A 17,930-nucleotide genomic window follows, 5' to 3' on the forward strand; every position below is an offset into this window, starting at 1 on the left:
ATACTGCATTTCACATACTTTGTATTGGGACATACTATCCCTGCCTTCCAATACTAATACTTCCATACTATTTAGTATGCCAGAAAAAGATTTAGTATGCCCCAATACGAAGTATGTGAAATGCAGTCTGCCAAAAATACCAGGATGTCCTACTACACCTGACCACATTTTGCAGTATGCAAGCCAGCATACTTTTCTGGCTATTGTTACCCACAATCCTCTGCGCAGATGCAGATTCATCACATCTTGACAGCTGGTTGACAGCTGACAGAAGCCGCACTGATGGATGACAGTGTATTCAAATGACTGATGACCAGGCACATGGTAATTATACCAATATATATTGTTTATAAAAAAAATTCATTTATTTTTATAACAAAAATAAATGAAAATAACAATATCAGAGAAATGCATAGGCTAATAAAAATGAATATATACTGTAAGAATCCACAGTGTATGCGGTTATAACTTAGAAGTTAAACGTTAAGTAACAATTGCAGAGCTCTCCGTGTTAACCTCCATCTCTGTTGAGATGGCTAATGGCGATTTGTTTCATCTCCATGGTAACAGTTATATAAGAAAGAGGGTCAAAGTTCAGGCTGCAGTATTATGAAGAAGTAGTATGTCCTGATTGTGTGCATACTGCATGCAACAGTACATACTTTGCAAGGGCAGCCATAGTACCTACTAAAAGTAAAAAGAAAAAGTATGCGATTCGGAACGCATCCACATTCCACATCTCTCAGCTCAACTGGAGGCCCTGCTGCTCCTTCCGTGCCCTCGGTTGTCCTAGCCGTAGGCTGGCATCCAAAAATGACAAAGTATAGTATGTCAAAAAACATCAAATTTTGAGATGTCAAAAAAATGGCTGAAAACAACATATTATAGCTTGTAGAGATACCTCATAGTTTACAATGTCGAAAAAAAAGGCAATGTCGCTTTCTGGTTCTGGACGTTTCTGCCAATATGTTAACCATATTTTATTTCAATAAACAAGGGAGGGAGGCAACACTGCCAGAGCTATTGTACAATGTGTGTCTTCACCTTGTAGAAACAGGTGGCGAGATAACAGTGCGGGGGTGCGCTGTGAGGACAAGCTCTCCTCTAACGGCTTCCATCATCAGGTTCTGGAGGGTGTTCAGCAAAACATCCTCCCTCATGTCAGCAGGCACATGTTCAGTGCATGGTGTGTTTTGTGTTTGGGGCCAGTTTCTCAAATATCCTGCAGTTCCCTCACTGTCCACTTTGTTGTGCTGTTGTCTCTGCCCAGTCAATGTCCTTCTCAAGAGAACCTGAGGTTGGGGTGTAGAGTTAGATGATGTGGAACAGGGAGGGGGAGGGAGGGAGGATTGGGATAAGGGGCACTGAGAATGACTAGTTTTACGAGGCCAGTCGGGGGTGGGTTTAAATTGATAAGAAATCAGAGATTGGGTGAAGGCTGGATCATCTATTATGTCCCTAGAAAAGGAGCAAGGGAGAGTCACATTAATATACACACACACACACACACACACACACACACACACACACTCACACGCACACAAAAATAGACAAGTTCTTGTTAAAGTGCCCTTAAAATAACTAAATCCATCCATCTACACAAAACTAATCCTAAAGTTCCATCTAATATCAAATGAGAATGACTGCAACAAGGTTGTTTGCCTTCCCAAACCAATAAAGTTGCAGTTGCATATGTAGCAATGACAGTCGACAGTGTTTTAAATATGGATGTTGCTACAAAGAATGTAAAAACGCTAAAACTTGAATGCTTCACACACATCTTCAACCAGACAGCCTCAGTTGTGACATTAAATATTGGCCAGAAAATTCTTTTCAAAACATTTTGGTGTCACACTGAAGTTACCCTTTGACCTTTCGGATATAAAATGCCATAACTTCCTCATTTTATTCTTTAAGACCTTTGTGTATTTTTTTGTTACAATTAGTGTTTGAATTCTTGAGTTATGGCCAAAAAAATGTTTTTTGAGATCACAGTAACCTCTGACAAACACAAACACAAGCTCACAATGACCTTGACCTTTAACCACCAAATCTACTAAGTTTATTGTTGAGTTCAAGTGAACAGCTGCGCCAAATTTGAGGAAATACCCTTCAGGTCTTAAGGTCAAGGCTACATTGACCCGGACATTTGACTAGCAAAATCTGATCAGTTCATCACTGAGTCCAAGTGGACATTTTTGCCAAATTTGAAGACAGTCCCTCAAGGCATTCTTGAGAAATGGCTTTTATAAGATTGGGATGGACAGATGGATGGACAGACTGACTGCAAATCCGAACACATAATGCTTCTGGCCATGGCTAGCCCCACTGTGGAGGCACAACATGTTAAATGAATCCAGTGTGTAGGTCAGGCTGGATCTGAATGTTAGTCACATGCTGCAAATATCTGTGTGTCAGTGTAAGTGTTACCTGAGCAAAGAAGTCAGTACGTGCTTTACGATGTCTCTAAAAGGACCACATAACGGGGAAGGCGGCCCAGCAGGGAGGGATGTGCTTGAAGAAGTTGTTTCAGGTTGTCGGGGCTTGACTAACTGATGGCATCTTAGGAAGACAGCACAGATACAAATGTTTCTGCTATTACACATGTAGAATGGAGATAAAGCTCCATTGGTTGCTTTACAGGAGTCACAACTTGTTTCCTAATTCCTAAGTAAGTTTTAAAAGTAAAAGGAATTCTTATATAAAAGATGTGCTTTAAAGATCAGTCTTTTTTTTGTGGTTGTGAAGTGTGAACTGTGTAAGAATGCTTTACCTATAGTGCTTATTGAACTGGTCGGGGAAGTGTGGAAGGTACTCCAGAAGCCCGTGGGAGTGTGCTGTAACCTCAAGATGGAGAAGAGTAGGTTGAGGGAGTTCTGGGAATCTCCATGCTTTTGCTGTTTGCCGCTGTGCCCGCCGCTCAGCTCTTGTTAGCTTGGTACATATTGTGCCCACTGTTTCACTACCACCATTGATAGGAGGAAGAGTCTGAAGAGGAGAAAGAGTGAAACACAAATGTACAATCAAAATGAAGCCATACTTCATAAAATATCAAATGTTCTTTTTTTGAGTGTCTATAAATAAATGTGAGTACTATATTCATTCATAAGACAGTCCTTATATATACAGCAAATGAAAACCACCTTGTATTTCCTGAGGGGTGGCCCTTTTCTTACTGGAGATGCTACAAGTTCCTGTAAAAAGACAAAGAGTAAATTGGTGAACAAAGACTGTTACGTCAATGACAAAACTATGGCATTAAATGTGAAGAAGGACCTTGTTTATAAGAAGTCCTTGACTTTCTGTAAGACTTTTGTCCGTGATAGTGAATTCATCTTGCTGTCTCTCTTTCTCTTCCTCCCAATGCTGCAATGCATCATGATACCTGGTCAGTGCAGCCTCCTGAGTAACCTAGAAAGAAATAACCACGTGTGTCATCTTTGCAGAAAAGTTCAATAAGTCTGTAAAACCAGGACCAAAGTGTCACTGAATGTTGGATTTAAATTAACCAGTCTCAATAAAAACAGAACTCTCATGCTACTTGATGTAGCTTTAAATCTACACTACTCCCACTGTGGTACCTGACAGATGACATCTAGCTGATAAATAGTGGGGTAGTCAGTAGAGGTGAAGGTAAGGACACAAAGTGCACTCTCCCCTGGACACAGACTACCTCGCTCTGGATGGATCTGCACCACCTGACACAACACAAAACATCCAGACAGATGAATATGAGAGAATCTCTGATATACAACCTACATATATAAGAGAGAGGATCTGCTTGTTTCCTCCTCAAAATGTTAAAATTTATTCACATTTATAAAATGTTATTCACGAACTAAATGCCTTTCTATACCTGCTGATTGCATTGCTGCAGCAGGTCCCATGTATAATGGACAGTGTCTTTGTGGGACACATTGGTCAGGAAGAAGATTCTTGAAGATCGTGAGCACACAGGGATGTGGCCGAGAGAGACACTGTCCTCAGACAGAAATACCACCTACACACACACAAACAAACACATGGACATTTAGGATCAGGATGTGTGGTCCACCGCACCGGACTGGCTCCCCCTGCTAAGGTGTTGGCCTTCAACAGGGATGTAGATCCTGACTAGAGCATCCAGTTCCGCTCCTCCAATCCCAGGGGTGCAGCCCAGGACCTCGACTCTACATATGCCTGGCCAGCCTAATGTTTGAGGTGACTGGAACTTTTTTGCTCACCAACATGTGAGCAAAAAAGTTTTGTTTCTGGTAATATTGTATACTACTGAAGTAGTATTAAGTCTAAACAAGTTCTCGTTAAGCTATTCAGGGGACTGGGCTAGGGGTAGATTTCTAAAAATATCGACAGTGCACATAAAGCAGAATTTGCTTAGTTTGAAACACTTTGTGCAGGGGTGTTTTTTAATCTGTGTTTTCAGTTTCTTCTGAGCAGTTCTGGATATTAAGGTTTTATTTTCACTTCTGATTTTGTTTAGGTAAGATTAGTAACTCTCATTTCCAAGAGTCCTCTTTTGGTTAAATTTCTTTATTTGAGTTGAATAGCACCCACAAGCCCATTTGTTTGTGTCACTTATCCTAACTATTTACCGAACTTCTGTTCATAAATAACATAATTTGACAAAAAACATCTGTCTTTATTCTGCATCCCTTTACCTTTACGAGCTGCATCGTAACACTCTAAATTGAAATTCATTTTGAAAACCACTCACCTGTCCTGGGAAGGGCAGCCTCTGGACGAAGGGTTCAGATGCTTCAGCATCACCGCAGTTAAATGGGTTTGTGGAACCTGGTGTAGGAGAATAAAGCCCACAACCCTCAAACCTCACAAGTGTGGAGTCTCCATTCTGGACATGTATAGGAATGTCCATCTGATGATACACAAAGAAAACATGATCACAGGTTGTATAGTTAAGTTCTTGGCTAATTGTATAAATGCTATGGTATATTTAATAAAATTAATAAAAAATAGTTTAATTGATGATCTGTGTAAGTAAGTATACCGATTTTTGGTGCTTTTTCGTCACTAATTTCTGATCCTACTTGATCTCTAAATTCCTTGGAACTTAATTATAATGCTACAGAGAAAACACATTAATTAGAATAAAAGCTGCCTAAATCAGCTGTATAAAAGGTTCAGAGGTACAGTCACTGCTGTACCTCTGAACGGAGTATGGCTGGATCCTTACGTGGTACAGCTTAGTCTCCAGTGGAGAGAAGATCCATTCAAGCATGGCCGTCCTCCCAGGTAGGACCTCTCCCTCTGGATTGAGGCAGCACAGCACTGGATGGTTAAAGTTGTCCACCTGAAGCTGTGACAATGCAGCTATGTCCACCTCATAACGGACTGGCACTGCACCGCCATTGTGTAGTTCATACATCTACAAGGCGAAGATATGCAAATGCCAGGTCATCTGGGTTTTGTCAAATCTTTTAGAGAATCTCAGGTTGTAATGTTAACAGTTATTTTACAGGTATTTTTAATAGAGAGGAGCACATTCCAGTCGAACAGTGGACAATGAATGGATTGGACAATGGAGAAACTGAATTTATGCTTTTATCTTTCTATGAATGAAACAAAAATAGATTTTTATTTTGATTCCAGTGAGAAAGTTAAATAACAGGAGAAGTCTGTCACCTGTTATACTGAATACGATTTCATGTATGAAAAATAATACTATCAACCTGAGTGCAATATATTTCAGCTCACTGGAAGTGGCCCACACCTAAAAGGCTTTTAAGTTAAAGAAATTGCACACCTGCTTCGGAGGAGTACAGTCCCCAACAGTAACAGAAGTAAAGACATGTCGCTTGGAGGCAAAGTGTAGATATGGTCTGTCTTTCTCCACCGTCACCCCCTGAAAGTTCAGCTGCACACAAAACAACATCACATGCACGTGGAGTGGAAATTAAAAACTGGAAAAATATTACCATTCAGCATACTTAGTGATGTATTGGGTTAGTTTATTTCTCCATCCCTCAAGATAAAAAGGGACAATACAGGAGTAGTACCACTGAAGTGAAAGAACTGTCGAATTTGCATTTTAAGTTTTGTGGGACTTGAATAAATATAAGCCTAAAGCAACTTTATGTGGATGTTTTCCTTACCAAGATCTCTCTGCCATAAGAGAGTTTAAAGACAACAGGAAACCGATCTGTTCCAACAAAGTCATGGCTGTGAAGGACAACATTTAGATCATTTTAGGATCACGTTATTAGTGTCATCTGATTTTAAGTGACACATCCTTGCTATCTGATTTATCATTCTGTGCTGTGTCCTTTCTATAATCTCTGACCTGTAGGTGAAGTGTACCGCCCTCTGCTGGCCAGGGAGCAAAGTCCCAGAACGGGGAGTAATACTGAACAGATGATTGTCTTGAACCTGTCGGTGTGATCAAGATGTGTGTGCTTTGTGTCAGTATCTTTTTCAGATCATTTAAAATGTGACAATCTCAGTAAATTTCCATCACATGGTTTTATTTGAAATCCCTCCTTGATTTGATATAAAGAACAGACATGCCTGACCTTCATCCGGTACAGTTCAGTGCTGCTAAATTCGCCGGTCTCGGCCCAGTACTCCAACTCTATCTGTTGGTCCTCTGGAAACAAGAATGCCCTAATATTGAGGAGAAGACCAAAAATCAGAACATCAAACAGATAAGTAGAAAACTAGAATAATAACCTCGCTTATATGCCTTTGCACACCAGTCAATGTGCACTTACAGTTTACATCCATGTCTGTGAAAATATGGATGCTTCACACAAATCTTCCCCCCCGGCAGCACAGAAGATCTATACAATCAGCTCAGTTTTAAGGTGGGCACTGAAGATAAGTGTCACCAATTCAGTGTCTGACCAAATGCATTCCCTTCTGTTATGACGCTATGTAATGGACATGCGAGTGTTTTCGCAGAATATTATGATGCCACAGAAAAGCTGACCTTTGATCTTTTGACAAAATGTCACATTATCATTATTTTGTCAAAATGTTGTCACGAGTCATGGCTAAAAACATGTTTTGTGAGGTCACAGTTACCTTTGACTTTATACTACAAAATTCTAACCAGGTTCAAGTGGACGTTATATGCCAAATTTGAGGAAACTCTGCCAAGACCTTCTTAAAATATTGCCTTCATGAGAATTAGACGGACACAAGGTTACAGTGACCTTGACCTATGAACACCAAATTCTAATTGGTTCATGCATGACTTAAACTGGATGTTTGAGACAAATTTAAAGAAATTCCCTAAAGGTGTTCTTGAGATATTGCGTTCACGTAATTGAGACAGATGCAAAGTCACAGTGACCTTTGACCACCAAAATCGAATAAGTTAATGGTTGATTCCAAGTGTATTTTTGTGCCAAATTTGATGAAATTCCCTCAAAGCAATCTATCGCATTCACAAAAATGGGACGGACGGAGGATAGACGGATGGACAGACGGATGGACAGACGGAAAACCAGAAAACATAATGCCTCCGGCCATGACTAAACATTTATTCATATTGTCCAGCAATTATCAAGCTCTACTTTACTGTCCACAGTCATCAGTAAAATTCTAAAATGATTTGCTGTATACAACAGTCTGGTCTGTTATACTGCACTGCATAGAATGCCTTTGATGTATTGTTTTCTCTACAGTCTGACTTTTCACTCACCAGTCTACAGGGAGGGAGCCCGGGTTGTGAAACATCAACATAACAGTTGAGGGCTCTGAATTCAAGGGAGCGGCACTAAAGTTGAAGTCCAACATGGCTTTGGAAAAGATGGAAGGAGAACTGCTCAGACTAGAGGCAGGAAAAGAAGACAAAATCATACACACTCCACACCCTGACAATGGAGATAAAGGATATCTCTTTAAATATTTAAGTATTATTCTCATAAAATAAATGTTTCCACTGATAATGTTTAGTTGAGCGATAACATAATCTGCCACTAACCTGTGGCTAGACGGAGTTCTGTAGGTGAGTTCTGCAGGGGAAGGGTTGGACAACATGTGCTCGTTGAGGCTCTCCAGTGAGAAGAGTTTCCATTGGTGCACTTTGCTGAGTCTGCCCACACTTCCACCACTACAGGCATTGATGACCTGTAGGGTGGGGAACACGCCCTGAGCACGCACTTCACATGCTGCTTGGGGAGGGCATGAGACAAACCCTGGGGAGAGAGCAGTGAGTATCAAGACATCAAAAAATGACACATATATATATGAATAAATACATATATAGTTTTGTAGTGTTTGTGTTTTCTATCTACCTCTGGTATTCAGCATCTGGTAGCTGATGGTCCACAGGTACTGGGCTCGCCTGTGTGGTCTGACAGTGGCTCGCAGCAGCATTTCGGAGTGTGAGGCGATGGTTCCCCTCTCACAGTCCAGCTGAAGGGCTAAAGGGCCACACAGGACACAGCTAGTCCACAACACTGTTCCAACTATATCTCTGTTTTATTATGGTCAGCAGCACATTTTATTTTAACTGTCATGTTTGTCATCATCTAGTAATAGTTTTACATAAGTCAGAGCTGGTGAGGTCACAGCACTGGTTCTGTTTTAGCACTGGCATTGTTGACTTTTTATACAAAGAGTTGGAAATGTTTTTTTTGTCAGCAAATTAAATGATTGATTGGTCACAGTATTGCTAAGGTGCAATTGTTTGATGGGCAGAAAAGACAGACAGATTGCGCAGTGATGATTCATTTGCCTTACTGACAGTGTTACAAGTTAAAATCAAATACGATCATGTAAATGCAGTACGGAAATGAAGACAAGAACTTCACAAAATAGAGTACCATTTGGCTCAGTCTCAGAGTCATAAGAAAGTTCCTCATCCAGAAGAATCTGCTCTACAGAGAGACGAATGGAAACAGAGCAGGGGCTGTTGTTTACAAGAGGGATCTGAATAGAACGATAGCTTCCAACCAGAGTCTCCCCTACATCCAGGACTGCTTTCTTTGCCTGCAGAGGAAACAAAGATGCACGCACTGCTATACTAGGTTCAGTTTAAGAATAACTCACACTCCAAAAGATGAGTGCAACAGTCACAGGTGGGATCAAGTCATTGTTTTGCAAATTACAAGTCTAAAGTCGAGTCCCAAGTCAAAACTGACAAGTCCTGAGTCAAGTCCAAAGTCCTAAATTTTGGGTTTTGAGTCCTTAACACGTCATAATCTGCTTTTCGCCAAAACTATCCCATTTAGACAACATACTGATGATATATTAAATTTACAAAAACCAAGAATGTTTTTCATTGCTTGCTAACTTTGCAATATTAGTCTTGACTTCCCATTCTCTGCAACTTCAAATGTCTGACCAAGTCTGAAGTTGTTGGCTCTCCATCTGTAAATTTTGACCCACATATTTTACAAAGTGCAAATTGTTTTTGTATCTTTGGCATTGTGTCTTCCAACTGGCACTTAATAATGCAACATTACTTCCTCATGGTTCTCTCCTGCAACTTGACAGGATGCCGTTAGACTGATTCAAATAAAGTGGATGTTGGGAATTAGGGGTCAATTTGCTGGGAATGAACAGCACTTGATTCGGGAAGTGAGAACAGATTAATTGCATACTTTTTAAATGAAACGCTTTTTAATCTTTGAGCTTCAAGTATTTTCAAGTCAACGGGTTAAAGTCTGAGTGAGGTCACAAGTCACTTGTGTTAAAGTCCAAGTCAAGTTGCAATTCTTTTTTGATTTTGTCAAGTTGAGTCTAAAGTCATCAAATTTGGGACTCAAGTGACAACAGTCATTTGAACTTTAGTGAAAATTCACATAAAGCTCTAGTACATGCACATACACACAAAAATCACACACACAAAATGTCACACCCACCTCTATTGAGCCTTTAGAGCCCATCCCCACCACTTGAAGGGCAAGGTGTGACTTGTCAAATCCAGGACTCTCAATCGGCCAGAAGGTAAGGGTGGGTTTAAGTGTGTATGTTTTTTCTTCCAGTGGGCTGAAGGACCATATCTGGACCTGTAACATCAATCAGTCACAAACAAGAGTTTTATGAAAAAGTAAATAAACTCAGGTACTAAGATTTTGTTTTTTAATAATCAAATGCATAGCCTCTGCTTGCATAAATGTATGTATGGCTCTTTCAGTCTCTTACTGAGCTCTCACTGGGATGCAGTTTACCAGCATCTGGTTGAACACAGATAAGGTCCTGGTCTGCCTCTGGAATGCTCCATTGGAATCTATCATAAAGGACAATCACAGAAAGCCAGCTGTAAACAAGATTAATGACGCAGGGCTAACTCCAGACCACAAACAATACACTGAAAAATGTCACAACAACCATTATGTCAACTAACCGTAGAGGTAAACGGCTGAGGTTCCTGATCTGGTGAGAGCGCTGCGTCCGAGAGCCCAACGCTGTTGGCTGGAAATATAAACTGTTGTCGCCTTCCAGAGACACACACAGCTTTTCCACCACACTAACAACTGTCAGCTCCTAAAGGACACAGAAGCAGATGCACAGATGAAATAACCTGCATGTGTGGGTGCAGGGGAGACCATAGCTTTTGTCCTTTGAGCTCCTGTGTAGTGTATATACCTTTGTGTGTTTAGCTGCATTGAGCTGAAGGTGAAAGCTGAACCCCTCTTTGGGACTGTCTTCTGTGGGAGTTGTTCTGAGGGTGAGGATTTGGTGATTCCCAGGCGGGATCAAACCACAGCTCGGTAGTACAGACACAGATTCCACCAGGGCAGGGTTTGAGCTGTGGTCCAGACAGAAAGTCAGGGGCAGGTCTCCATGATTGTGGAGGACAACCGTCCGACAGGAAAGAACACCACAGGCAGGGAACACCTTGAAAGACCAAAAAATTACAGAGTATTATCTCTTAGTGTATGATAAAATCTCCTTTGTACTGGTTTCAAAGGAAAATTTTACAGTAGTTTGAATAGGCCTCCATCTTTTTTTCAGGGATAAATGATAAATGCCACCTTAAGTATTTTACTGTTTATTAAAAAAGACAATAAATACACAGAGGTAGAGAAAGATAAACTGTATCACTTGTGTTCTTTCTCATGCTTGTGTCTCACCACTTGAGGGGGCTTCAGGGAGCAGCATGGGACGAAATGCTCTTTGCCTGGCTGAAAGGAGTGGCCAATGACTCTCACAGTCACACACCAGGGTGGACACAGCAGTCGCTTCTCACTGTTATCATTGTCCTGCAGCATCCAGAGAAGTAAGAGGACAGGATAAAAGAATATTTATAGTTGTGCTCTCAACAGAGAGACAAACAACAGTATGCTTCCATAGAATTTTAATGGTGTTTTGAGACATTTATCCAAAATTGAAAGATACTATGGCTTTGTGTTAGAGATTTTTTTTAAATTGTAGATTATCCTACAACATTACCTTATAGTATGCAAAGCACTCTAGTTGTGCTCCATGCAGAGTATTGAGCTGCTTGGGGTTATAGGTCACTCTGAATGAAGTGGACTTCAGTGGAGCTAGGTCCCATGATGATGGAGAGACAGAGAATGGAGAGTGTTGGACAGCAGTCCACACCAGGCTGGAACAGAATCACATGCAACAGAAATCATATGGAGCAAGAAAAACTGTACAAAAGATATTTCCAGTCATGTTTTATGTAGCAACAAATGTATATAGTGTCATAGTGAGAAGCTACAATCCAGAGCAAGCAGGGGTACCTGAGTTTCTTCGTGGTGTGGTTTGTGATAGAGACTGGTTGAAAGGACGTGGTTGAAAAGGACAAAGAGGAGGGTGTTTTGTGATTAAACAGCAGCTCACTGGGCACCACGGATACATGTGGGGACGATAAAGAACTGTAAAAGAGCGGGTCCATGCACCCCAAACAGGATTGGTAATATTCCCCAATGGGATCTGTGGACACCACACTGGTACTTTCTGGTCTCTGGTGTGACTGCTAGAAAATAACAGAGAAAAGGAGTCAGGGAGACAATATTAAACAAATGCTGTGACCATTGCTTGTGATACCTGGGCCTAATCTCATATACATATATATATATATGTATATATATACACATATATACACATATTTTACTTTTAGTACGGAACCTGCCCGTAAAAGTACATACTGTTGCATGCAGTATGCACTCAAACTGGCAATGGTAAACAATAATGAAGTACATTTACTTATGCACTGTACTTAAGTACAGTTTTTGAGTATCTGTACTTTACTTGGGTATTTTTTGGGTGGAAACTTATTACTTAAACTCCACTACATTTTAAAGACAAATGTGGACTTTTGACTCCCCTACATTTCTATGAATGCTCTTGTTACTTATTATATTAAGTTTGAAGTCAGTAGATGTTTTTTTTTCTTTTCTGAAATGCAAAAGCACATAAACTGTGATCATGCAGTTCTGCATATGGTTTGTTTGTCATAGTGGTGTACCCATAAAACTATCTCGTGCATGTACTACACAGAGTGGGCAGCTCATCAGCAGAGAAAGGTAAAAAAGTCATCAGCAGGCAGATGTATTTGGTTATGGGGTGTAAGTAATTGCTACTGCAGCAGATGGAGATGAATATTCCCCACCAGATCACCCATGGCCATACTACAAGTCCATGTTTCAAGTTTTTTAAATAAAGAATGATTCTTATCGTTTTAAATGTAGAATGCACACACATACTACACCACCAACGAAGGTCAACAGTTCTTCTGTTGTTACTTTGCCATGTTGAACTTTTAAGTTACAACTTCATACATTGTAGATTCTAGCATGTTATATCCACAACAGTGAAATGACATATGTGTTTGTATGTCATTGTCATATTTTTTTTTCTTTTGTTGTTGGTGATCTTTATGAGTATTTTGTTCACTCACACAATATTCCTAATTTTACTATTCAACTGATCATCATCAACCGGTCATCTGTCATTGTGGCATTTGACAATTGTCAAGCGTCTGTCAAAGAGCTGTTAAGCTGTCATCTTGTGGCACAGTTGATCGGTTTCATCCTCAGCTGTGCAAAGGATTGTGGGCTAGCCTGTATACTGCAAAATGCGCCTTGATGCAATAGGACATTTTGGTATTCTTAGCATACTGGATTTAACACACTATTTATTGGGATATACAACATCTTTTTTTGGCATAATAAACAGTGCGATAGTTTGAGTATTGGAATGCACTTTTAGTGTTCATAAGTTAGTAAATGTTTTCTTTGAAGAGAAAATAACTCCATCCCCTTTGGCACTTTACCTCCTCTAGGGGGCAGAGCACTCCCTGTTGGTTCAAGTGTACATCGGGATCTTGCTGCATGGCACTGGTCATGTCTGATGGGTCCTGTCTGCCATACCAATGGAGTTTGTAAAGAACCAGGTGCTCAGGTTTCAGTATGGCTGGTTGCTGGAGCTCTGAGTGACAGGTACCAATCAGGTCAAGGAACACCGGGTCCTACCGGGGAGAGCAGGTAGGTAGATTAAATAGTCTTGATGATGTTTGTGTGTGAGCTAAGATTGAGTACGCATTTGAATAAAGGCTCCTACCCTGTGCAGTATGAAACATGCCACTCTCCTGCGATGCACAATAGGCTGTGTGGGCCTATAGACTGCTTTCAGTTTGGTGTGGCTATGTGGGTGTACAGTGCCACTTGCTGGCTGGATGCTGAACACACTGTGCCCACTGCAGTCAAGGTCCCATTGGAAGAAAGCCTCAACAGGTGAAGAATTAACCAGCTCCATAGTCTGTTCAACTCTTCCTCCTTCCTCAACACAGCCAAAGTCCACCACAGAGCAGGACAAGGAAAGTTTGGGACCTAGTTACCAAAAGAAATACTTTTATACACAATTCCAGATACTTAGTTAAATATTCCCTATCTTTACAGAGATATATTTTCAGGGTATACATTTATCTAAAATTGCAAAACAATATCCTTTTAGATTGTGTACGTGTACCTTTCTGTAAGTTACCTACCTATACAGTTTCCAGTGAGTTTGAGCCGGGTTTTATTGAGTGCCCCTCTACATTTTAGAGATAAGTACTCGACAGAGACACTATCCACCTCAGCAGGAGTAAAGGTGACTGTAATCTGAAGTGATCCACCAGGCGCCACCTTGCCCCTACTCACATCACAGCTGAACTCTGTCCCCAACAAAGGCATCCCACTGGACAGTCGTGAAAGAGAGAAAGATGCAGTTACCTGTAAGAGAGAGGTGCAAACAGCAATGAGAGGGAGGATCATCGAGAGGGGACATTTGTTTTTTGTATCTTTGTGCAGTGCTCACAGGGGAGGGGTTGAAGACGTCAAAGTGTTTCTGCAAACTTTGGCCAACTGCCACAGAGCCAAAGTTCAAAACTGGACAACATTTTTCTTTTTCATCCACGATACCTGGATTTTTCAGCTGAAGACATGGGTATTTAGCTAAAACAAAAAGCAGAGGTAAGACAAGAAAAATGAGAAAGTGTTGCTTCAGCATATGTATTCACAAAAAAATCAGAGAATAACTATATAGCCAATTGCCATATGTTTCCATCCATAATATGCAGAGGCATGTTATCAGTATATCAGGAATAAAATTTGCAATTAAAGTCAAAACAAATATGGCACACAAATCTTTTACTCAAATTTGCAGGTGTGAGACTGCAGAACAGCTGTGGGAAATTAACGGCTTAAGTGCTTTGCCTGAAGGTCCTGTCAGATATTATTTGACCATATAGATTCAAGGCATGTTCACAAACATAACTAAGGAGTTTTACTTGGAAAGTTCACAAATTCTGCCGCAAATAGCAAATGTTTAGCTGTTGATCATACATACATGGTACTAATTAATGTGTCTGCCTGTTTTTTCAAAGCCAGTAAGTTAAGTTGGTTACCTCCCAAATCCATATAACCACATGTAAAAATCTGTGGAACTATTAATCTTAGTAATATAGTTATAGTACCCAGTCCCTGCAGCAGCACAGAGCAGCCGGTCTCAGCCTTGTCCCCTTCTTCTCCAAATCTGCAGTTGGCCTGTTGCTGGTATACTAGTGCCTCTCGTGGTCGGAAGACCACAGTTATGTGACACTCCTGGCCAGGCTTCAACAGGCCTAGCTCAGGGCTTAGATTGAACGGGGCTGCACAATCCCACTGGAAGCATGTGTGGAGTTTACTGTAGGAAGAAGCAGGAAATGAGGAAGACAGGAAAACATTTTGAGGGATTTATTAACAGGAGTAAAGTGGAGTGAAAGGGGAAGGCATACAGAGTTTGCCATAATTTATCTCATGAACACACAAACATTAAAAATACATTCATACAAAGCACTCTGCACCCTGCCCTCCAGGTTATTCATCCCTCCTACGGTTCTGAATTAGTCTAATACATACTCAAATGTACCTGACATTTTTTAACAGGAAAGTAGTGTGGGAGGAGTCTCCGACAGCACAGAGTGGCAGCAGCACAGAGTCAGGCACTTCCAGAGCATGGCAGGGGATGGTGGCATGGAGTCTAACTTGGAAGCTGCCATCTCTCCCTTGAAAATCAATGCTGTCTTCATACTCACACTGATCCAAGCAGTCAGACAGACATGCAAACACAGACAGAAGACATGGAACAGGAGAGGTAGATCATGTTACATCTCTTTAAAATTTATATGAAAAACTATCTTGCATCTTCTTAAAGCCATATATGTTTCTTGTGGTGCCGCAAATCATTTTGTTCTCAACTTTCTTTTGCTCAACAAATACCATAATATTAATGATAATAATAATAATAATAATAATAATAATAATAATAATAATAATGGACTATATTTTTTTCAGTTCCATTTTTTTGTTATTGTCCCATCTCTCTCACCACTCCATCCTTATTATTTCAACCTGACTGAGCCTTTTTAAAGGTGAGACTGCAAATTTATATCTTGAAAACATTCAGCACATAACTGAAATCCTTGAAAGGAAAAGTTATTTCAAAATACTGATAAGATCTATAACTATATGCAATTCTGTAAAAGTTTTGTTATGTGTTACCCTCTGGAGTGGTCTAAAGCTGACTGGTATGGAGAAAGAAGTCCCTGGGCTGAGGACAATCATCTGGGAAATCGAGGTGCTGAAAAACTTGGACACTGGAGGCCTGTAAAGAGGACAATGATCAGAGTCAAATTTACATTGCATTGGTTGGAGGCAAACAAAAACCTAACACTTGCACTTGTTCGAATACTTGAGTGCGTTTGTGAGACCTGACATGTAGCTTTTGCAGCTTGCTGTGAATATTCTTTAACACTAATGTCTTGGTGAACTCTTTTCGCAGGTCCCAGTCCTCCCAGACCAGCTCTGGCTTCAATTCCAACCCATAGAAGCAGCTTCTTTGAATGGACGCTTGTCGCTGGTGTTTTCCATCCCGTTGCCTCTGGTGAATCCCCAGATCCTGCTGGTCAGGGTAATGCAGAAGATTGGAGTTTTGGAAACAGACAAAGATAAATTACTCTTCAAGAAACTGCAGAAGATGCTGCAAAACATTTCATTTTTATTGCAGACATTATAATGAGAAGAAGATGACAAAAAAGGAACTGAGTTACTAATAAATCAACAGCCTTTTTGCACATGTCATTATGTCAGCACAACTAATAACTGACACAAAAAATACAGTTTTGTAATGTATCAAAGTTAAAATATTTTGTTACTGTATTGAGGTATTTATGGGTATCCGTACTTAACTTGAGCTTTTATATTTCTGTCAATTTTCACTTTTACTTCACTACATTTTCTAAATAAAATGTATACTTTTACTCCAATACATTTGTTCTGAGCATGTTAATTACAACAAAACAGGGAAGGAGGGGAGGAAGAAGGGAGGGAGGAAAGGTTGGATAGATGGATGAAGGAATGGGAGAGAGGGGAAAACTGGATTTTGTTCTTTAAATTCTTTAAGTTATGGAAAAAAAAATGCTTTACTTCAAAAAATCACATATACTCATTTTTTTTTTAGAGTGGCACACATCTTTAAAAAATCATTCACACTTCATAATTCTAAAAAAACGTGTCTACTTGTACTTTCACTTTTTATACTTAAGCAGGCCTACATTTAATATTGTAAAACACTTCTGATACTTAAGTACAATAAATAGCAGATACTTTAAGACTTTTACACAAATAACATAATAGGTGAATTTAACTTCAACCAAATTAATTTTCTGACCATGTTCGACCAAGTATCATTTTCAGACCAAGTATCTGTAAGTTACTTTACTCAATGTATGTATGTATGTATGTGTGTTTTTGTGTGTTTATTTGTTTGTTTGTTTTGTAGGTAAATATGTGGAGAAATAAGGCGAGGACAGCCTTATAGTAAATTGTCGATTTCGGCATAGACTGCTGTGGTTCAAGGATGATGACAAGCTGTTGCAGTGCAAACTTAAGTTACTTTGCTATCCTTCCCAGTGGTGGAGGGCTTCCAAGTTGCTCCTGAAGCCAAGGGGCCTGGACCTCGAGCCTCAGCTAACATGGCTGGAAAATGACAGAAATCAGGTCGCTTCATAGCGTATTGGTTCAAAATATTAACATTTTTGTTGCTGCCTGACATTTACTGTCCTCTTATGGATTTGTAATTAGGCACAGGTGACACATTTGTTAGTCTCACTCTGAGAGGTATCTGAAAAGCAAACGCTGAATCAAAGATCACGCTGAGTGTTTTGGAATTAACGTAAAAAGTTAGCTGTTTGCTAACACAGGAAGTGGAGAGCTGACAGCTAAACAAACTCAAATTCTTGCTCACTAAACACAGTCGGTCTAACGGAACAATGTACGCTTACCTTCATTGATACACCAAACAGTAGCGCTTTCAAACTACTGTTATCTATTCCATATTAGTTATGAAAGCACGGCAAACAACGGTCACTAGACATCGGTTTATTGGCAACGGCGTTACCACAGCAACAAGCAGTTGTTTGAATCACCATAGTAATTACGGCGGCCGAGGAGGGACCTTTGCAATTCGCGAACAGGTACTAGGCCCTTTTA

General features: G+C 40.2%; 1 protein-coding gene across 4 annotated transcripts; it reads right to left on the reverse strand.

Moving 5' to 3' along the window:
* Positions 1-464: 464 nt before the first annotated feature.
* cfap65 (cilia and flagella associated protein 65) lies at positions 465-17,792 on the reverse strand. Of its 4 annotated transcripts, none has more exons than XM_042494749.1 (34): positions 17,723-17,792; positions 17,335-17,417; positions 16,151-16,338; positions 15,942-16,044; positions 15,310-15,476; positions 14,876-15,084; positions 14,218-14,354; positions 13,907-14,132; positions 13,480-13,748; positions 13,193-13,387; positions 11,658-11,893; positions 11,362-11,518; positions 11,043-11,171; positions 10,555-10,806; positions 10,313-10,452; positions 10,111-10,195; positions 9,828-9,974; positions 8,787-8,952; positions 8,256-8,384; positions 7,943-8,156; positions 7,661-7,789; positions 6,528-6,618; positions 6,299-6,384; positions 6,111-6,177; positions 5,762-5,872; positions 5,192-5,383; positions 4,715-4,873; positions 3,857-4,000; positions 3,582-3,698; positions 3,277-3,411; positions 3,144-3,194; positions 2,774-2,988; positions 2,431-2,562; positions 465-1,458 (listed from the first exon to the last, which is right to left on the reverse strand). In XM_042494749.1, the coding sequence occupies exons 2-34, from the start codon at positions 17,413-17,415 to the stop codon at positions 1,041-1,043; spliced, it is 5,277 nt and encodes a 1,758-aa protein (XP_042350683.1). In that variant the 5' UTR covers positions 17,416-17,417; positions 17,723-17,792; the 3' UTR covers positions 465-1,040. The 4 variants fall into 4 exon arrangements, with proteins under 4 accessions (XP_042350683.1, XP_042350684.1, XP_042350682.1 ...); XM_042494750.1 differs by having other exon boundaries at positions 11,658-11,890; positions 16,151-16,341; XM_042494748.1 differs by having other exon boundaries at positions 16,151-16,341.
* Between the last annotated feature and the right edge of the window lie 138 nt (positions 17,793-17,930).

Source organism: Plectropomus leopardus, chromosome 10, assembly GCF_008729295.1.
Source record: "Plectropomus leopardus isolate mb chromosome 10, YSFRI_Pleo_2.0, whole genome shotgun sequence".
Taxonomy (NCBI): Eukaryota; Metazoa; Chordata; class Actinopteri; order Perciformes; family Serranidae; genus Plectropomus; species Plectropomus leopardus.